Source organism: Schistocerca piceifrons, chromosome 8, assembly GCF_021461385.2.
Source record: "Schistocerca piceifrons isolate TAMUIC-IGC-003096 chromosome 8, iqSchPice1.1, whole genome shotgun sequence".
Classification (NCBI taxonomy): Eukaryota; Metazoa; Arthropoda; class Insecta; order Orthoptera; family Acrididae; genus Schistocerca; species Schistocerca piceifrons.
The window spans coordinates 21969294-21992126 of record NC_060145.1 but is presented as its reverse complement, the minus strand read 5'-3'; the positions used below and the strand labels follow the sequence as shown (position 1 = coordinate 21992126).

The 22833-nt window shown below is 40.0% G+C and overlaps 1 protein-coding gene and 1 long non-coding RNA gene across 2 annotated transcripts in view; one reads left to right on the top strand and one right to left on the bottom strand.

Annotated features, from left to right (window-relative positions):
* LOC124712564 (SID1 transmembrane family member 1-like) overlaps positions 1 to 22833 on the bottom strand; it is a 123078-nt gene that overhangs the window by 22603 nt on the left and 77642 nt on the right. The window contains exons 14-15 of the mRNA XM_047242878.1: positions 18798 to 18908; positions 8686 to 8799 (exon numbers count right to left, since the gene is read on the bottom strand). Coding sequence (XP_047098834.1) covers positions 8686 to 8799; positions 18798 to 18908 — 225 coding nt within the window. The remainder of the gene's footprint in view (positions 1 to 8685; positions 8800 to 18797; positions 18909 to 22833) is intronic.
* On the top strand, positions 11951 to 22785 carry LOC124712566. Its single transcript, XR_007005600.1, has 2 exons — positions 11951 to 12038; positions 22598 to 22785. It is a non-coding gene; the product is annotated as an uncharacterized LOC124712566 (long non-coding RNA).

Genomic DNA, 22833 nt, shown 5'->3' with positions numbered 1-22833 from the left:
TCGTCCTTATGTGAAGGGGCACAGGTTCACTACATACTGAGTCAGGACATAGACGCAAACTCCACCTGACACTCTTTTATATTCGCTACCGTTCTTGTAATATCCCCTATAGCCGCAGAGGGCAGTGCAAAAAGCAGGTGTAATGCTTAACAGTTGCTGTAGCTCAGCCAGGTAGTAGAAAAAACTGCAGCAATTCCACTGGAGGATGACGTTATTGTGAGGCACGAAACGCTCAATGAGGTAGTTTACACCTCAGGGTCGCCTGCTGCCACATACTTAGTTTCTGAGTCATCTATAGCCATTGTGTCTGAGGGTCTGGCAAGATCTAGGTCCACAGCAGATGCCAGGATGTCCACCTCATCCTCAGATGCAGAGCGTGCAGGTAGTGGTGGTGTGGGTGCCACCACAATTTCCTTGTTCTTGGGGGTCATCTTTTTCGATTTCTCTCGCTGCTCCTTGGGTTTCTCTAGCTGGGAGGGCTTCTTTGATTCAGTCTCTGGGACTGAGGAGGATCGTGAAGCCCTACAACCAGTTGCTTTTGGGCACTTCAGCCACTGGCGGGTGTCATCTTTCCCACAAGTAGACACCTGGGAAGGGAGGGACCCAAGGGACTCCTTCCTAGCAAGAGAAGCCAAAGAAGGCATACAATTCTCTGGCTGAGAAGTGGGGACTGATGTCCCCGATGGTTTGGGGGGGAGGGGCAGGGGCAGTGCTCCTGAGGTAGGTGGTGCGAGGGCAACAGGGAGGGAAGTGCTCCCCACCATCAAGGGGGCAGGTGTAGTCTTACGGCTCTGAGAGCCGACTGGAACTGACTCAATGGATGGGGCTAGAACTATTCTCGTAGCAGCGGCGTAAGATGTCATAGGAACACGATGTAGGTGGTCAAATTACCTCTTAGGCTCAGTATAGGTCAGTCGGTCCAGGGTCTTGTATTCCATGATTTTATGTTCCTTCTGGAGAATCCTGCAGTCTGGTGCACAAGGGGAATGGTGCTCTCCACAGTTGACACAAATGGGAGGCAGGGAACATGAAGTATTGGGATGTGACGGACGTTCACAGTCGTGACATACAACGCTGGGAGTTACAGCGGGAAGGCTTATGCCCGAACTTACAGCACTTAAAGCACCGCATCAGGGGAGGGATATACGGCTCGACATCACACCAGTATACCATCACCTTGATGTTCTCGGGTAATGTGTCACCCTCGAAGGCCAAGATGAAGGCACTGGTAGCTACCTGATTATCTTTTGGGCCCCTATGGATGCGCCAGATGAAATGAACTCGTCACTCTAAGTTGGCGCGCAGTTCGTCATCAGACTGCACAAGAAGATCCCTGTGAAATATAATACCCTGGACCATATTTAAGCTCTTATGGGGTGTGATGGAAACACAAACATCTCCCAGATTGTCACAGGCGAGTAGTGCCCGTGACTGCACAGAGGATGCTGTTTTGATCAAGACTGACCCAGATCGCATTTTGGACAATCCCTCCACCCCCCCAAACCTGTCCTCTAAATGCTCCACAAAAAACTGAGGCTTCGTCGACAAGAAGGATGCCCCATCACTTCTCTTACATACGAGGTACCGGGGGGAGTATGAGTTTGTGCCATCCTTAGCCTGGCGTTCCTCCCACGGTTTGGCCAGGATAGTTAGACCTTGACCACTAAGAAACTGATGGCATTGGGCCACCAGCAAGAAATGACGTAGTACGCTTCATTGCGTGTCATCCGCCCTGATGCAACCAATTCGATCAGCGGACCTCCCCACGGACGCCAGCCAGCCGCAGCAAAGGCCACCTGGCGGGATGGCCATCGCCGGGAGTCCCGATGCCCCAGGGTTACGGGTATCTACTTCTTGGGATACGTGGGGAGTTAACGGCACAGGCATCAGCAGAGCGATCCCTGTGCAGTCAGGGGGCTACAACAAACACGGTATATGGCGGCTTCACCTCAACCGACTGGCTATCGTGCTGGATATCAGATGCAAACAAGCAAACAAGTCCATTATCATCATCAGCACAGAAAACGATAGTGTACAGTGGGTGGAGGAAAATGCACCAAGAGGGTGACCTCGCTCAACAGCTGGAGAAAGAGCGGAAGTGCAGATCCACGTCGACGAAGGATGCGAGAGGTCACAGCATATGGTGGACACGATGCACCACTGTAAGGCGCCCTTCCACAATTGGCTCGATCTTTGGGAAAATTTTGAAAAATGGAGGTCAAACCCTACTGAGGACCATCACATAAAGGCCAAAACGTGAGAGACTCCCTTTAGTCACCTCTTATGACAGGCAGGAATACCTCGGGCCTATTCTAACCCCCAGAACCACAGGGGGTACTTTTTTCTGTGTCTATAGACTTGTTGGTACCAATTAAGTTGGTTTTGACTGATAGCATCCAAAATATAATTCTGACCACTGTGAAACATCTCAAAATATTCAACAGGGAAAAAAATCCATGGCTACATTTGTTAAAGACATTGTTTTAGTCATTACAGCTACACATGCAAAAAGAGGTAATCAAATTAGTAGTTGAAAGACATATTTTTATTAATCATTTTCCATGGGCCCAATCAAAAAGGGAGGTCTTGAAGAATACAGAATGAGTCACAGTACATATTAAAAAAATTACAGTTAGACTTTTGAATCTTAATATGTACACAGTATTAGCAATACATTTTTACTGTATTGCTTAGTACTATTCGCGCTAATCTCAGCTTAATATAACCTAGTAAATTAAAGGAAGCAGCTATTTTGCAAAAACACATTTTATCATGTATATCTAATAATTTATGCAAATTATAGGCTTAGACAAATCAGTTTTGTGCAGAAATATATTTTTTATCCCTATTCATCACAATCTACTACAGACCAAAGTAGTTTTCTTCATCAAGATGGTGAAAATTATAAACTGCATTTAAACTTTTGTAGTATCAATTTCTGCAGGAGAGCCCCTCACTTTCACAATTTTGCTTTGCCTTTCTCTTTACCCTTTCCATCTATTCCTCTGCTTTCTCATCTGTTGCCTGTACCCCTTTCTCTTACCACTGACAGACAAACATCATTCTACATATATACTCTCCTAATTTTTCAAGTACTTACATCACATTTGTTGCACCTCTTACTGGTTTCTATTGTGTCTTCATGAGCAGTTGTTCCTTTGTTCCTTAACCAGGTATTTTTTTAAACTTACTCTTCCGTGTGTGTGTGTGTGTGTGTGTGTGTGTGTGTGTGTGTGTGTGTGTGTGTGTGTGGGATTGGGGGGGGGGGGGGAGCAAGCGCGTGTGCGCATGTAAGAGCACACATGCACGCGCATGTGTCCTCATCTGCAATATTCTGGCTAACATTTAAGATAAAATAGATGAACTTCCTATAAATATCACAGCACATGGTCCTACTAAACTCAGGTTGTACATATGTTCAGAGACAGCTAATTGGGGTCACTAATGAAGTAATCCATTTATGTGACGAACTCAATAAGCGGCTCGGACAGACATTATTTGGCTCACATGCTGACACAGTTGTCCAAAGTACATTGCACAAGTTTCACTGGGAAGTCCTTACACATCCTACATACACTCCCAGTGAGATTTCCATGTTTTTAGAGACCTGAAGAATGACATATGAAGCTGTCAATTTGCTTTGGACAAAGAGGTACATGCCTGGGTACAATTACGGTTCCATAGGCAACAGCAAACACTTTTCCATGAAGGAACTGATCACCCTGTCTCACAGACTGCGACTGTCTAACAGTTATGGCGATTATTTTTGAAATAACAAACAATTTGCTTAATTTTTTCCATCTATCTTGTTTTCATTTGACTGCCTTTTATACTATGGACGTCTGTTGTGTTTATGAAAGAATGTTACCAGTCAGAAAGCAAATTGAACAGTTCATCAAGTCATGAGACTGAAATGTTTTCACATCTTATACTGGCGGTTAGCAATGTTGTTGAATGTAGGACAGGGAAGATGTGCAACATCGAGGCATTTGATCACGGCCAGACAGAGAGTGTCCGATGCATGGGACTCCCCATCTCTAAGATCATGCAGCTACCAAGCTTTTAACAGTCCACTGTGACAAGGGTGTACTATGAATACCTACTACAGATGCAGAGAAAATTCTCACCACCAGAGTTGACCACCATGTCAACAGCTCACTCCTAAATGGGGTTTCCATGGGCTACTGCTGACTATAACTGTGGGTAGACAGGCTGCAGTGCAGGAAATCACTTTTCAACCCGATGCTGAAGAACAGCAATAACTGTAGCTATACCACGAAAATCACCTAATTACACTGCTAGCTTTCAGGTTTGTTATAACAAGGACATCTTTTATACAAAGTTCTTTTGAGCACATGAATATCCTTTTGTCGTGTGGCGTTGTTGTGGTCTTGTGTCTAGAGACGGGTTTGATGCAGCTCTCCACAGTCGTGTATCCTGTGTAAGCCTCTTCATCTCTGCATAACTACAGCAATCTACATCCTTTTGAAGGTATTGTATTGAAGCTTTTCTCTTCCTCTAGAATTCCCCCCCCCCCCCCCCCCCTCCTCCCACACACACACACACACACACACATTTCTGTCCAGTATTTAATTGTGCCTCATGATTTGTGCTATCAACTGAGTCCTTGTTTTAGTTAAGTTATGCCATAAATTCTTTTCCTTCCCATTCTATTCAGTACCTATTCATTAACAATGTTAAGAAAAGGACAGTTGCTACTCACCACACACACACACACACACACACACACACACATACGCACAACCACAGTCTCACTTTCTAACAATCTTTTTTGTGCCTAACTGCAACTCAGCATCTCCGCTATACATTGAGTAGCAACTATCCTTCCCATTAGTTATATGATTTACACATTTAATCTTTGCCATATTTCTGTAGCAAGCTTCTATTCTCTTGTATGTTTCACTTCTGTACAAGACTACCCTCTAGCCAAGTATCTACAGAAAAGACTTTCTAACATTTAAATTTGTATTCCATTTTAACAACTTTATCATTTCTGGAAGTGCTTTTCTTGCTGTTGTCAGTCTACATTTTATATCCTACTTATTTCGGCCACTATCAGTTATTTTGCTGCCCAAATAGCAAAACTTATACCCTACTTTTAGTGTCTCATTTCCTAAATGAAGTCCTTCAGCATCATCTGATTTAATCTGATTACATTCCATAACCCTTGTCTTACTCCAGGAGCTCATCTTACAACCACTTTTCGAGACTTCCGTGTCGTTTGCAGTCTCTGATATGACACTACCACGTCATTTTCTGTCTCTGACATAATTACAATGTCATTCACGAATCTGAAAATTTTTCTTTCATCTCCCTGAAATTTAATTTCCTTTCTAAATTTGTCTTCGATTTTCTGTTTGTCTTCAATTTTCTTGACTGTTTGCTCAATGTACAGGCATAACATCAGAGGTGGCTATAACCCTGGCTCACTCCCATCTTGGCTACCTACATCCCTTTTATGTCCACTGATTCACATACTGTATGCCTGAAATTTATGTCACCTAATGACAAAAAACTAATTTATGCAAATGCTTTTGACAGATACGCATTGTATCTTTGATCTCGTCACACACAAACACTAGTGCAAATTTGTATTAACTGCCATATAATGCCACTCATCCATGAATTTGCATAAAACAGGTATGTTTATAGAACAAAAAAAGTTCATAATTATACATGCAAACTGTTTTTCTAAAGAAATTGGGCTCTCAGCTCTGTATAGCCATCACCTACTTACACAACTACTTAACAGCTTCACAGTTCTCCTAAGTGTATTTTGTCCTTCATGGCTGTTTTCTCATAACAAATATCAGTTATTAACATTTACTCTCTATTTTCACACAGCTGAAGGACTATTAGCATGCTGTTCAACACACACACAAAAAATGTACATTCCTGATTTTGATACTGTTAATGGACAGTGACAAGAAAATGGAATTATTCGAAGTCCTGTCAAACCAGAAAGTGAAATCGATATGGTTGATGTAGACTGCATTAATGGGGCAAGTCACCTGGCTATTACATTTTTCTCTGGTGTAGACTGGTCCAGTATATGAGTTCAATAAGTAGCACCTCAGGCCCACTATGAATAACAAAACATGCTGCACAACAGGCCACAGACTCACATTATACTTTGCTTCTGTTTCTGCTGAAATGTCAGCATGGAAAGATTTCAGAACATTCACTTGCTCTTGAAATTCTTGCCTGAACATGACTTTTACTTCATCACAGCGTAGTTACTTCATTCACTCAGTCTAGTAATAAATTACCTTGTTGGGTACTAAACTGACCATTTGAAAATGATGGTTACCAACTCAAAACTTATTACGAGTAGTAAACAAATACAGTAGAATCCCGTTAATCCAAACTAATTGGGGCTGGACCTTGTTCAGATTACCGAGTTGTTCGGATTTGCTGGAATTACGGTGACGAGTTTCTAGAATGAAGTACACCAAGCAGATAAAAGGTAGACCATGGTAGCAAATGGGAAATAGTGTTGGAACAATGGCTCATTCTCACTCCCTGCCCTTGTTATTGTGCACTGTTGAGACATTTGTAATGTCTGAGGTCAGTGCATTGCCAGTTGGCTCACACAGCTCTCGGTTATGTTAGTTATCGATCGCTGGCACGTGAAACAGTTGTATTGTATTCATTCACGTGTAATGGTGTACATATTTTTGTCATGTGTAAACGGAAATGTACAACGTTAACTCTCAAATAAAAACTGAATGCTTCAAAGAGGATAGACAATGGTGAGAATGTATCTAAACTGGCAACAGAACTGGGTGTTGGTAAAGCAACCATTTGTGATTGGAAGACAAGAAAGGGGAACTCCTTTGAATGGAGCACTAGTTCAGGAGAAGGCTGTCTACCTGAACAAGTTAATGAATAGTGATGAGTCTTTTAGTGTGAGTACGGGTTGGTTGGACAGATTCAAAAAATGTCATGGAATCCATCAGCTAACAATTACTGGAGAGAGGCTTCCTCCTGACCGTGATGCAACGAAGGAATACTTGGGTGGGTTTGAAAAAATGATAAAAGAGGAAAAGTATTCTCCCCAACAAATTTATAATGCTGACGAGACTAGCCTTAATATTAGGGCATTGCCAACAAAAAGCCTGCCATCAAAAGCAGAAGACCATGGTCCTGGTTTTAAAATGTGCAAAGATCATGTGATTTTATTAGCATGCAGCAATGTTGCTGGTAATCACAAGCTGCCTTTAATGCTGATCGGCAAATCTGCTAGGCCCAGAGCTTTTAAAAACTGCAACATGAAGACCATGCCCCCATACATTATTGCAACCAGAAAAAAGCATGGATGGATGGTAAGCTTTTCAAAGAATGGTTTCACGGCCAGTTTGTTCCCTCTGTTCGATGGTTTTCTAAGGAAAATCATGTCTCCCCGTGCAAACCTTTTGATTGATAACGTGCCATCTCACCTCAGCACTGAGGAATTATGTGATGGAGAAATTGTGGTGAAGTTTTTGCCACCAAATGTTACACCACTTCTACAGCCGATGGACCAGGGTGTACTGCAAACATTAAAACTGATTTACAGTAAACAATTTTTAAGAAAGCTGATCTAAGATGATAGCATTCCTTTAGTGGACAAAATAAAAAAGACCAATGTGGAGGATGTTGTTTACTGGGCCGCTGAGGCATGGCTGAGTATTTCAGAAAATACTCTGAGAAAATCGTGGAGAAAACTGTGGGCATCTCTTGAATTTCAGGACAATCTAGTTGAAAATGAAGACGAAAATCTACTACAAATGATACAGACAATCCCTGGAAGCTAGTGACGGAGACGTAGACAAGTGGATGGCAGCAGTTGGGGCATGTTTGGAGAACCTTACTGACTCTGATTTAGTTTCTGCTGTGATTCAAGACCAGGAAGAAGTGAACTGCTGTGATGGAAGTGACAATGAGCCTGAAAGCGACAAAGGAGAGCTGGTGCCACACAGTGATGCAGCATAAGCCCATGACCTTGCACTATGTTATTTGGAGCAACAGCCCACTGCTACACATGCTGATTTGATGTTTATGGGACGAAGACACAACTATGCATCATATAACAGACTGGCTTCATTATGCCAAAAAACAATGACTGAGTTTTTGTCATCTACAAAGTACGGATAAAATGTCTGCAGTATTTTAGTAAGTTTCACAGCTTTTCTTTCATAGTTAGGCATTGTTTAAACCTAGTATTTTCTTGCCAATTTTTCTAATACATGTTTACTGTATTGTGTAAATTAAAATAGTTTGTATGTACAGCATTTTACCACACAGTATTCCATACTCAGACTAACATTTTTCATGTTTGGATTAAATGAATGTTCAGATTGGTAGGTCTCTGCTGTAACAGTTAAAAAACAAGGTGGCTGGTCATAGTAGTCATATTAATGTACCTAAGACCGACAGAGTGCCTGAGTAACTTTTCTGTCCACTGAAATGGTAAAATGAAATGCAGCACTTTACTCCTTTAGGACAGCACAAGAATTATATGCAAATAACAAGAAATTAAAATGATAATAACATGTTTAACTTTAGAGGCAATAATGTTTAAAATAAAAGTAATATCTATGTAGTTTCTGTCTACGAAAATCAAGTCACATTTCACACTATTGGAAAATTAGTAGGGCTGCATTAATTTCCCAATGTACTTACCATAAATGAAAAGAACATGCTTGCAGCAGACAAGAAGTGCCATATATCATGCTTATCATAGAAATCTAAGATCTCACACGGTTGATTATACTGGCGAGACTGTGCTGGTGTTAGCTGTAATAAAAATTTCTTTATCACTAAGTGAGGAATATAAGAGCAATCCTAAACTTTACAGTGGTTAATTTTATGTTATTTTATTTTCGTAAATTATGATTTGGTGTAATTAATAAATGAAGTCTTTCAAACCACTAAAAGCTTCTATTTAACATGATAATTTGTGTTCTATCACTAGTTTCAGTGAATTGCTATCATTTGGAGACTAAATTCTAAACAACAAGTAGTTACATAAATTTTTAAAGGTGACACTGATGTTATCATATGCTGCAAGATACAAATAAGTTTACAAACAAATCATGAACAGGGTGATAAGTCACGAGAATCATGAAGCCAACGTAACACAGGATATAGGAAGTTCATGCACAGATTTTGGCACAGAGGATCAGGTTATTGTACGAGGTGGAGCAATGCACAGCCTGGCTAAGGACAATAATTACAACATCAGAGGTGACCTGGATGAAATAGGAGTAGCAACTACTCACAAAAATGTGAGTTTTGTGGAGGTCCTGCAACATTGCGAGCAGCCCTGGGTTAACAGTGCTTTGAGCCATGTGAAAACTAAGTTGAGCAGACTACTGCTGACTGACATGAAATTTCATACGAGTGCATTGCTTGTTGCTATAATTGGGAGATGAGGATATACTACATGGCTTACACCTGAAAAAGAGACGGAAAGAAAGGTTGGCTTAGCTTCTGGCAGATATACAGTGGGCCACCGTAACACAAAGCAAGATCCCTGTGGTTATTGGTTTCAGAGAGGTACCTGTTTTAGATGTAGAGAAGAGTAGAGTTTTATTGGTCCTGGTAGTCATATAGTACACAAATAGTACATTCTGGTGTAGGACAAGTCAACGTATAACAAAATATAATATTAAATTTGCATTAAGTTCATTATTTCTGCATTAAATGATCACTGAGTTACAATATACAGAGCAAATATTGTACAAAAATAAAGAGTAGATATTTTACAGCAGAAAGAGCATGTACTGTACTGGCAGTTTAATATTTGCAACATATACATATACATGGTAAATCATTAAAGTTCTAGTAATATATCTAAAAACACAGACGATGTGACTTACCGAACGAAAGTGCTGGCAGGTCGATAGACACACAAACAAACACAAACATACACACGAAATTCAAGCTTTTGCAACAAACTGTTGCCTCATCAGGAAAGAGGGAAGGAGAGGGAAAGACGAAAGGATGTGGGTTTTAAGGGAGAGGGTAAGGAGTCATTCCAATCCCGGGAGCGGAAAGACTTACCTTAGGGGGAAAGAAGGACAGGTATACACTCGCGCGCGTGCGCACACACACACACACACACACACACACACACACACACACACACACACACACACACACACACATATATCCATCCGCACATACACAGACACAAGCGAGTGTATACCTGTCCTTTTTTCCCCCTTCTAGCTTTTTAAAGAGTGGTCTACACATTTTGTTCCATTTTACACCTTCCATTATTCTTATAATTCTTTTTTGTAGCCTAAAGAGCTTTTGGCTAAGGGAAGAGTTACTCCAGAAAATAATTACATATTTCAGTTGTGAGTATATATAGGCACAGGCACAATACACAGGTTTCAGAGAATCTTTGTTGCAGTATCCCTCTAATATCCTCACTAAGTAGCATGTAGTGCTTAATTTCTGACAGACTTTTTCAATATGCGTCTCCCTTTTAAGGTTATCTTGGAGCTATACTCCCAAGAACTTAATGTTGTCTTCATTCTGAAGGTCTTTGTCAGATATCTGAATAGTTTGCTCACCTTTTTTCACATATTACTTGCATTTATTACCAATTTGTTGTGACTGAACCAGTTTTCAATATTGTTCTGTGTCTGTGTTGTAGACTTCAAAGCATTTCCATTTCTTTCCCACTCCCTAGCACCCTTGTATCATCAGCAAATTGCATGATGTGCTCACAGAATTTGTTTAGGCCATTCACATATAACAGGAATAGGAGCTGTCCCAGAACTGAACCTTGTGGCACTCCATATTTAATGGTTTCATAGTTTGAATAGTGTTGAGTGAGTTTGATGAAATTTTGATGTTGCACATCCCCATGTTGTCAAGCTTAGGCAACAGTTTTGCGAGATCTATAATATCAAAAGCCTTAGAGAGATCTAGACATATTCCAATGACATTTTCGCCATTATCTACTTTCTGAAGTACTTCACTTAAAAGTTAAAAAATTGCTGTATCAGTTGATTGGCCTTTCCTGAAACCATGTTGCACTTTGGATAGTATTTTGTGCTCTTCTAGAAAATCTACTACCGTACTCTTCTTCAAAAAATTTTTTCTACATTTTTGAGAATACATATAGTAGAGCAATGGGCCTGTAGTTAGCCACTTCATCCTTTTTACCTTTTTTGAATAGTGGTTTGAGCTTAGCTGTTTTTAGGCATGACAGAAAAATTCCGGTTTGAAAGGGACTATTATAAAGGTGAGGTAATGGTTCAATAATGAGATCTCCACATTTTTGAATACAGCTGTCTGGGATGCAATCTATTCTAGTGGAACGGTTCGCTTTTAAAGTTCCGATAACTGACAGGACTTCTTTCTAGGTTGTTGGAAAGAGAAACAGTGAAGTGGGATTTATGTTGGTATTTACAGATTATACTGGGTAGTTGGTATTACTAGGTCTGATTTCACTGATTAATTGCTCACTTACAATGCTTTATAAGTATTGAACACATTTTCTATTTCTTTAGGATCATTAATCTTTGTCATTGACAATTCAATTTAATATTGGAATTTTGAGGAGAAACGTTATTAGTTTGCTGTTTCACTATAGTCCATAAAGCTTTCATTTTGTTATTGGAGTTATTTATATAGCAGTCATTTGCCATTACTTTAGCTTCTTTGATCACTTTTTTAAGTATCATTTTCTAATTCTTGAAATATTCAAGGAATTCTTTGGATACTATGGAAGACTTGGAGATCTCATATAATCTTCATTTTTCAGCACATGACTTTTTTATACCTGTTGTCAATCAGCAGTTTTTTCTCTTAAGCCTACTACACTTGATTTTCTGATTTTTAGCTGGAAATGACATGTTAAAAGAATGTGTAAACATATCAGTAAACACGTTGAACTTCTCATCTGTGTTTTCGTATCTGTATTTTTCAGTCCGTTTAAATCAGGATTCAGGCAACCTGGTTTTAAAGAATTGACAATAACAGGAGAGACCTAAAAATACTCAAGGATGCAAAGAAAGGTAAGGTTAGCTTATTTCATCAAAATCTTAGAGGATTGAGTAAAAAGGTAGAAGAGTTTTGTGTCTGTTTGGAAACTTTAGGGAGCTCTGAAAAGATAGACATGCTTCTTTGCCTATTTGAGCACAACATAACAACGGGGTTAGATAAGTTGTATATAAAAGATTACACTCTTAGCAGCTTACTTCTGCATAACTAAAGGAGGATTTGTTATATATACACAGTGTGATTGGAAAGTTTTAAGAATGGATCCGCTACTGATAACTGGTTTGGCAGACAGGTACATGGAGGGTGGGGAGTAAGTCATTGCCTTGTCCTTGAACACCCTCTGACAGGAAACTGTGTTTCTTTCATTCAGTTAGTTGCGACAGCTGGTTGAGTGCGGGTCTGTTAGGGCTTGTTGCCGGATTCTGTCTGCATGAAAATGGACGTAAAAATGGAGCAACGAGTTTGTGTGAAATTTTGTTTTAAAACCGAGAAATTAGCTTCTGAGACTTACGAACTATTAAAAACAGCTTTTGGAAATAATTGTATGAGCCAGTCAAATGTTTTTGTCTGGTTCAAGAGATTTAAAAATGGCCATGAATCATTTGAAGATTAACCACGGTCTGGCCGTCCTTTCATCTCAAAAAGGAATGAAAATGTGAAAGTTTGCGACTTAGTGCACTCTGATTGTAGACTTACAATTAGGGAGATGGCTGATGAACTTAATTTAAGTGTCTATGCAGTTCAGGTAATTTTAACTGAAGATCTTAACATGCATCGAGTGTCCGCAAAATTCATTTCAAAAGTGTTGTCAAGTGACCAGAGGCAATACCAACTTGAAGTGTGCCAAGAACTGATTAACTGGACTGAAAATAGCCCAGATTTGTTAAATAGGGTAATTACAGGTGACAAATAGTGGATATATGGATATGACCCTGAAACCAAAGTGCAGTCTTTGCAGTGGAAGACTCCAGGTTCACCATGACTGAAAAAAGCATGGCAAAGTCGGTTGAAGGTGAAGACAATGTTGGTGATTTTTTTTTTAAAAAAAAATCTGCTGGTATTGTGCATCATGAATTTACCCCTGGAGGACAGACAATTAACCAGGAATACTATAAATGTCCTTGAGCGTTTGCGCAAAAAGGTGCAGAAGAGAAGGCCTGCACTGTGGAGAGACAGGAGTTGGGTGCTACACCATGACAATGCTCCAGCTCATCGTGTCTCCTCCATTGTTGAATTTTTGACCGAATTCAAAATTCCTGTGCTTCCACAACTGTCATATTCCCCCGATTAGGCCCCTGCAAAGTTCTACCTGTTTCCTAAACTGAAATTTTCACTGAAAGGGAAGCAATTTGACTCAACTGAAGACATCCATGGCAAATACGGAGAGCGTCCTTAACACGCTTCAGGAAAAAAGTTTCCAGGAATGTTTCCAAAAGTGGAAACACCATTCGAGTCAGTGTGTTCCGTCAGAAGGGGACTATTTTGAAGGAGATGCATCACATTAGCATGTAAGTACCACCATCGTACAATTACAAGCCCATTCTTAAAACTTTCCAATGATACCTTGTATTAAGGCAGAACACGAGTTAAAAAACATTGAGACAAGTATATTTTGTAGTGATTACCGTATTTACTCGAATCTAAGCTGCACTCGAATCTAAGCCTCACCCGAAAAATGAGACTCAAAATCGAGGAAAAAAAATTTTCCCGAAGCTAAGCCGCACCTGAAATTTGAGACTCGAAATTCAAGGGGAGAGAAAAGTTTTAGGCCACACCTCCAAATCGAAACAAAGTTGGTCCATTTTAATATGAGACACAATTTAGGTTGAATGAATGACGATACAGCTACAGTAGTTTGGTTCGTGTCGTAAGCTTAGAAGTTAAGCTTTACCAGGTAGCAGCCATTGCTATGCGTCAGGCGCTCTGTCCGTATTTATACGGGTACCCTTCCTTTTTCACGTACTTCGTCTACTTTGAATTCATTACTTATTTTTCTTTGATCTGATAAGTGCCGTTCTCTTTGTTGTAGGTGTTTACGTAACTCTAAACTGAATATGCATTACTGTACTGTGTCATGCATTGTTTGTCGCATTCTGATAATGAGTGTTTACGGCCTGTTGCCGCTCGCGGCATGGCTTGCTTTTGTGTTTTGTGCGCTCTACCACCGCTTTAAAAAAAAAGACAGGAATCATCTCATTAGCGAAACAATGGCAAGAGACTGCTATTTGTTGTTACTTACACTGCTTCTTTCTTTGATAATGATCAACAAGAACCAAATAATAGACTGCGTATGATAGAAGATGTTCTGAACGAGAGTTTAGCGAAAGTTTTTCTCCATTTGAAAATCTTTGCAGACGCCTCTTTAGTACATTACATTCTGCACAGAAATTAGAGTCGTTTTAGATTTAAATATCTAGTTAATTGCCGTGCTTCATTTCTGACTGTATCACTATTAGGCATACGAATAATATGAATATAAACATGACATGATTTGTATATTCTTCCGCGTTTGCTGTTGTCTCACTCTAGTTTCATAGTTTATTAGGCAGATAGGATTTAAATGAGACAGCAACAAACACGAAACAAATACATGGCAAAATGTTTATATTCGAATTATTCTTATGGTGAAGAGAATACTGCATGTGATTCACAATTCATAAAAGTTCCTATTAGCAACCATCTCTTCTCACAGGTAGGAAAAAATTCAGAACGTAGAGTTGGCCATATTGACAGTTTTGCCAGTCGGATTTTCGTAATACATTGAAATGCTGCTACATTCGAAGATGAACAATACGGAATTTGTATTTACTTCGTTGGATAATGTATGAAAATGCAGTGGTCAAAACTTGGGGCAGAGAAAAAAAGCTCGTCTTCCACCTTTTTATTAATTTATTTACTGACGCAGAGGTTTTGGCGCCAGTATTTATCTTTGTGCTTGCAAAGCATGCCTGCGTAGCACTACATATATTCGATGGCAGTAGTTAGTTGTGGCGGTACCTACCAAATTTTTCAGAACTTCCGCTTACTTTGCACTCGATTCTAAGCCGCAGGCGGTGTTTTGGATAATAAAAACCGACAAAAAAGGGCGGCTTTGATTCGAGTAAATACGGTAGCCCATACAAGTTTGTGTTTGTGAGTTAATGCTGAAAAATGTGTAACTTTTAATTGTAACTGTAAAAAAATCCCTAGTGGCAAATTCTGAAATGTTTATGAGGAATTTGGAATCCTTATTATGATATCTATGATGCAATAATTGGGGATATAAAAAATTTACTCACCAAGTGGTGGAAAGAAAATAGACGTATGCAAAGTATTACATATGCAAGCTTTCGGAGTCAGTGGCTCCTTCTGGGAGAGAGGTTGAAGGGGAAGGAAGAGGGGTGAAGGCTTAGGAAAAGCAGTAGAGTTCAGAAAAGTCACCCAGAACCACGGATCACAGGAGACTTACCAGACAGGATGAGAAGGAAAGATTGATTGTTGGGGACTGCACCGAATGAGATTTGAAAACCTGAGCACTTAAAGGTGGAAGACACAGTACTGTGCAACATAGAGATTACTGCTAAAACATTGTGCATGAATTAATAAAAGCAAAAAGCTAAGTGCATTTTATGTGATAAAGTTGGGAGGGGGACAACAAAAAATAGATGTCGTAATGGAGTGAAGAAAGGAGTAGTTAATGTGAAGAAATGCTGAGACTGAAGAGGGGCGTACACACACACACACACACACACACACACACACACACACACACACACACACACACAGACAGATCAGGGATGCTTACATGGATAGAGTGTCTGTTCTTTCAGACATGTCCAAAAGAACAGACACCATTGATGACCTGCAGCCGTCTAGAACAAAATTAGAATTACATTAACACCTTCAGCTGCTAACGGGCATTGATATATATCAATGGGGATAGGTGAAAATGTGTGCCCCAACCAGGACTCGAACCCGGGATCTCATGCTTACATCGCGGATGCTCTATCCATCTGAGCCACCAAGGGCACAGAGGATAGTGCGACTGCAAGGAGTATCTCGCACACGCCTCCCGTGACACCCACATTCTCACCTTGTGTGTCCAGACGCTACATTCATAGTGTCTCACCACAAGACACTCATTACTCGTGGAAGACATTCTTACCAAGTCCCGTAAGAGTTCGGAGAATATGTGTGCATCCGCACAGAAGAAGGAGGTCACGGCCAGTGTTGCCAGAACTATATACATATATGGATATAGTGTCTGTTCTTTCAGACATGTCCGAAAGAACTATATACTCCGTCGTCTTCTGTGCGGATGCACACATATTCCGTAAAATCTTACGGGACTTGGTAAGAATGTCTTCCACGAGTAATGAATGTCTTGGGGTGGGACACTACGAATGTAGCATGTGGACATACAAGGTGAGAATGTGGGTCTCGCGGGAGGCATACACGAGATAGTCCCTGCAGTCACGCTATCCTCTGTGCCCTCGGTGGCTCAGATGGGTAGAGCGTCTGAAATGTAAGCAGGAGATCCCAGGTTCGAATCACAGTCGGGGAACACATTTTCACCTGTCCCCGTTGATATATATCAAAGCCCGTTAGCAGCTGAAGATCAAGGATATGACCATGAGAACCTGGATGGCCCCTTCCAATGTCAAACTTTTCGTGGGTTGCTTGGAGGCAGCTTTCATGGGATCCATAAGCCTTCAGCCCCTGGTTAGTTCAGATACATTGATGACATCTTTGCCATATGGACTCATGGCGAGGCTGACCTGTTAAAGTTACTGAACTCTCTAAATACAGTCTCCTACTAAATTTCACATAATCCTATTCTGAATCCCATGCCACTTTCCTTGATGTTGATCTCATCCTCACCAGAGGCATGCTACACATTTCTGTTCACATTAAACCTACTAACAAGCTACAGCACTTATATTTTGACAATTGCCATCTTTTCCATGTCAAACATTCCTTCCCATACAGCCTTGGCTTTCAAGGCAAATTTATTCGCTCAGTTGTAGACTCTTACCTCATCTCAGCCTTCACTGGATGTAACCCGCCCCCGAAAAAAACACTCAGGAGCACGTCATTTGCACCCTACACCCTGCTCTGGAAAATTAAACAGCTACTTCGACAAGGCCACGACTCCTAAAATCATGCCCTGAAATGAAGTCCATTCTGTCTAAGATTTGGCCCACTAGCACTAGAATAGTTTTTCGACATCCTCCCAGTCTCCACAATATCCTTGTCATACCCTTGTCTGCACCCATCTCACAAACCTATGGCTCCTGCCCCTGTGACTGTCCCCACTGCAAGACTTGGCCTATGCATCCTCCTACCATCACCTATACCAGCCCTGTAACTGGCAATGCAAATACTGTCAACGGAAGAGCCACCTGTAAAACAACATTTTAGTTTTTTACACCTTCTATTATTTGCCACCCTCCCCCTCCTCCACCTCTATCACTTACAATGCACTTAGGTTTTCCCTTTTATTAATTCATGCATAATGTTTTAACTGACTTGCATATTATCCTATCTTCCACCTTTAAGCCCTCAGGTTTTCAAATCTCATCCAGTGCAGTCCTCAACAATCAGTCTTTCCTTCAATCCAGTAAATTTCCCCTGACCAAGGGTTCTGGGTCACTTCCCCGAACGCCATCCCTTTTCCTAAGCCTCACCAGTCATTTTCCTTCACCGATATTCTTTCCTGTTTCCACAAAACAGGAATAAAGTGCAGCGCTGTATTTGAAATTGTGGTTTTGGCAAATCTACTATGTGTGAGACAAGAGTTTACCAGTGGTACAAATGTTTCAAATAGGGTTGAGAAGACACTGGAGATGACAACCACCCTGGACCCTTAGCATACCAATTACTGACGACAATGTGGAAGAAGTAAAGAAAATGGTTTTGGAAAATTGACAAATCACAATTACAGAGGTTGCTGAAGTTGTCAGCATATCCTCTGGGTCAAGCCAAGAATTTTTTTGTGGATGTTTTGGGCATGAAATTTGTAGCTGCAAAGTTCGTTCTGAAATTGTTGAATTTCAACCAAAAACGATATAGCATTGATATTGCTCAGGAATTGCTAACTGAAGTAGAAACAGATCAAGAAATTCTAAAGGTTATAACAGGTGATGAAACATGGCTATACACATATGACATCACAACCAAGACCCAATTGTCCACATGAGGGGGGGGGGGGGGGGAATTTATAAGTTCGATAATGTGTTCTGGTTCATCTAACTGTTTTCTCCAATTACAATAGGATAGCGCTTCACGAGTTCCTTCAATAAGGAATACTACCTGAAGTTATGGACAGTTTGTGTGAAGCAATCTGAAGAACATGACCACAATTGTGACAAAACCACTTATGGAAATTATATCATGATAATCCTCCCATTTGCACCTCAATGCTTGTTCATGATTTTTTTAGCAAAAAACAGTTACATTGCCTAAGCCACTGTTTTCACCAGACACAGCCCCCCGTTGACTTCTCTTTATTCCTGAAGCTGAACAGAACTATGAAAAGACATCATTTTGCCATCACTGATGAGATAAAAACAGAATCGCTCAAGGAGCTAACCAACATAACGGATAGTGAGTTCCAGAAGTGCTTCCAGGATTGGAAAAAGTGCTAGCACATGTGTACTGTATCTGAGGGGGATTACTTTGAAGGGGAAAAAGCTGATGTTGTTGAATAAATAAAGATACTTTAAGAAAAACAAATATTCCCGTTACTTTTTGATCACACCTCATACATAATAAAAAAGATACACAATACTTACTGCCCATGATATAGATTTGTTAAAGAAGAAGTACAGAGCTGCTCCCCATGACGCAAAAGACAATATAATGTACAGCAATGGTTGCACCAGTATGCGCTCACGGTGACAAAGCTGAAACAGAATAAAAATTACATATTATCATTAATGAGCATATTTTCATATTGTGTTGAGTTTTACTAGCGTTTTTGGCCCTGTACAGAGATGGCATCATGGCTGATACACTTGAACACAGAAGCAGTGTTGGTGGTGGTGGTGGTGGTGGTGGTGGTGGTGGAGGTGGAGGAGGAGGAGGAGGAGGAGGAAGAAGAAGAAGAAATGGGAAAATTAATTAAGTGTGGCCTTATTTCTTTGGAAGACATGCTAATGCTGCATTCCGCACCAGTATTGCAAGGTCAGTGCTAAATGTGCATGAAACAGTGATAACACGTTCATATCAGAAAAAAAAGAATATGATACATTTTACACAATAAATTAGGTAAGACAAGTTTTTGTAGAAGACAGATGAGTGCCATGTTTGTTAATGATCAAAAGCAAATATAAAAACAAAGTTCTTGGTGGTAGATGAATCATTTTAAAAGGAATCCAAATGACTGTGAGTGCTGATTTATTATGGTGCATGTGATGATATCCCACTGCTTCATGCCAGAGCCAAAGCAAAAGTGAAAGCAATGGACTGGAAATGGTGGTCCTGCACCAGGAAAATCAAAGTTGATTTCCTCTTCCAGAAAGAATGGGCATTGTTTTCGGGGATGCAAAATTGATTGATGTTAATGGTTACCTTGAAAAGTATAAAATATCTGCCAGAAACTACATAAGTCTTCTGGATCAACTGGATGATGATAATATCCATGAAGAGTACTGGATTGAAAAAGAAAATGAAGATCACATTTCAGGAAAACAATAAAGTGCAGTGACATTAGAGAGAATATAATGAAAAATAAATATGTTACGAGTTATATGGCTAAACATTAAAAATATAACACCATGAAGGACAAAGTAACAAAATTTTACTTAATGTTAACATACAGTAGAGTAGGAAGAATACATGATTAAAATTGTAGGCAGATACAATGAAAAGATTGTTACACACTAAACTTTTGGCTATAGCCCTCTTCAGAAAAGAAAAGAAAACACACATTCACACAAACAGGCTCACCTCATGCAAAAATGATTACTATCTTCGGCCACTTCAGTCAGACTGGCAATCTGACTAGTGGCCGAAGATAGAGGTCAGGTGTACATGAGGTGTGCCTACTTTTGTGTGTGTTTTCCCTTTTTTTTCTGAAGGTTTTGGCTGAAAGCTTAGTGTTTAACAATCTTTTCAGTACATCTTTCTGCAGCTCAATGTGTTTATGGTGAGTAGCAATCTATCCTTTTCAAAACTGTTGGTATTCCAACCTTTTCTTTCCACAGATTGATTAAAATTGTATGTGGCTTGGGGGTGTACAGTAAGTAAAATTCAGTACACAGAGCTGCAACCTCTGCCAGCAACAATGGCTGTAACCTGGCTGGATGTCAAGTCAAATTGAGCTTGGATGACAGACACATGTGTCATTCCACGCTGCTTTAACTCTGCACCAGTTTAGTAACCCCACTGGATGTGCAAATGGAAGATATGGAAGTACTGATATATGTAACAATGCCCACATCTGGTGAGGATGTCTGTAGTGGGAAAACTGCTGTTAATGCAGGCTGGTTATGTGAACTTCCACACCAGGCAAATATAATGCCAACCAGCAACTGACTCGCTCTACATTCCTAATATCCAATTTCATCTTTACAAGTGAACTAAGACTGCTGCTGCTGTTTACCTGAATCGATGTAGACTTGGGTTGTATAATGTGTGTGTAGTTTTCACAACCACAGGACTTATGTGAAACTTTGCTTCATATTATAATTTCAGTACACATGCGTAACAAGGTAGTAGTGTTTGAATTTGTATCAACTTCAAACAAGAACTATTTGATGGTAGGCAATGAAAACCTCATAACTCCATCTGTCTGAAAACCTCTTAATTCCTTGACCAGTAACTCCATTACCCAAGAGAAATGTGAAAGTGAGTGGAACTGTCAATAACTAGGCTTATACTATATAGTTACACTTGTAGCAACATTATCTGTATCACTTCAAGTATTTTTTAAGAAACTGTGTTTGCTTCTCCTGCAAAATTTAACAAGACAGGATAATAACGTTTTCATTGCTACCATCATACTGCATATTAATTTCTATCAAGACATACTACCGTTTGGTTTCGTGAACTAATAAACAATTTTATTCTGTTGTTAAAGAAAGTTGATTTGTGATCAATAAATGTTGTCGACTCTAAAGAGAGGGTTACAACAGCAAAAGTTCAGGAATCACAGAAACTAGCAAGTGGTGGCGTGCCAGCGTCTCGTCAGCCCACGACTGGATGTTTTGAACGAGTAAGCTATTTGGAGAACATCTTGGGTAGGGGAACAATTGAACACTTTCAGCATCTAGGTAGGTCAAGACAGCACTGGAAACATGTAGTCTTGCATTGTCTTGTTGAAAGACAAGAGAGTGGAGACTATGAAGATAGGACACAGCCACTGGCATCAACACATCAGAAATGTAGTTCCTGCTGTGTTCATATAACCAGCTCTACAAAATGGAGGTGATTTGTTCTGCTGCCAATGGCATTTGATAACAGTGTGCCAAGTGCTGCACCCATATGACAATGATGAATACAATGTGGCAACGTTTGTCCTCGTTGGAGCCTCCACACTTGGATAAATTTTCACGATGCTGCAAGCAGAACACAGACTACTCTGAAAATGTGTAATGTGTTATGTTGATACTCCTGTCTCCATAATTGCGTTTATTAAAATTTCTTCTGCTGAGAAATGAGAAGGAGTGATCTGTTTTACCCAGTAAAAAGCTGCCTATAGCCAAGATCAGTATAGTCAAGATCACATAAATACTTATTTACTTTCGACAACCGGTTTTGACAGGCTTTGCTGTCACCTTATGGCCTAGAAAAATGATTGTTACAGAACATATTCATTATGAGTTGGAACCTAATGGCTAATTGTAATATGACTGCTTGGCTTGAGGTTCCAACACATAATGAACATATTTTGTAACAATCATTTTTGAAAACAAAAAGACGACAGAAAAGCCTGTTGAAGCAGATTGTCAAAAATAAATAAGTATTTATGCGATCTTGGCTGTAGAAAGTTCCTTACCGAGTGTTGTCTTTGTGTTCACCACCGTCAGTGCACCTCTCTCTGCTGATGCATCAAAAAAATCTGCAACAATTATCACTGTGGTGAGTCTCTGGTGCTCCAGACATTATTGCACCGGACATAAAGATGTTCATGTTGCTGCATACCAATCAACTTCCTGATCAATGTATGTGACATGGCTGTATGATACCGCACAGTTGTATGAACAATCTGTCTGTGATCTTAGGCACTAGCTGCATGGGGCCATTGAGGTGCTGCGTGATATTGAGTATGATCCTCCTGAATCTATCAATTCCATATCTGTACGACAGTCTTGGGATCCCAACCAACGAGATCAGCACCAGTACGACAAAATAATCTGCAGTTGCAATAGGCTATAATCCTATCTGTATCAAATTTCCATATATGCTCCTCCTAACACAAAGCAAAACATGATCTTCTCACAAACAACATTCAGATGTGATTTCTGAATGAGAGACACACTTAATCTTTATTTATACTCAAAAAGTAGATGTACAATTGTGCTGAATTGATAATCATTTGCATGTCGAAGTATGTAGTACAATTGATATACCAGTTTGACATTTGTTGCAGGCCGCCTTCATGGTGTCGCAATTTTAGTGACCAGCAGAGTAAAACCACAAATACTTCACTACCAGGAAGAACATTTTTCACCTTATTCATGTAAATTATCCATCTGTAGTTATTACTCAACTATTTATTTAGCTATCGAAATATTTTCCTATCCAAAAGGTACAGACAAAATACATTTTCGAAACAAAGTCTTCATTTCATATTTTACATTAAGTTTCAAAATAATTCTCTTAACT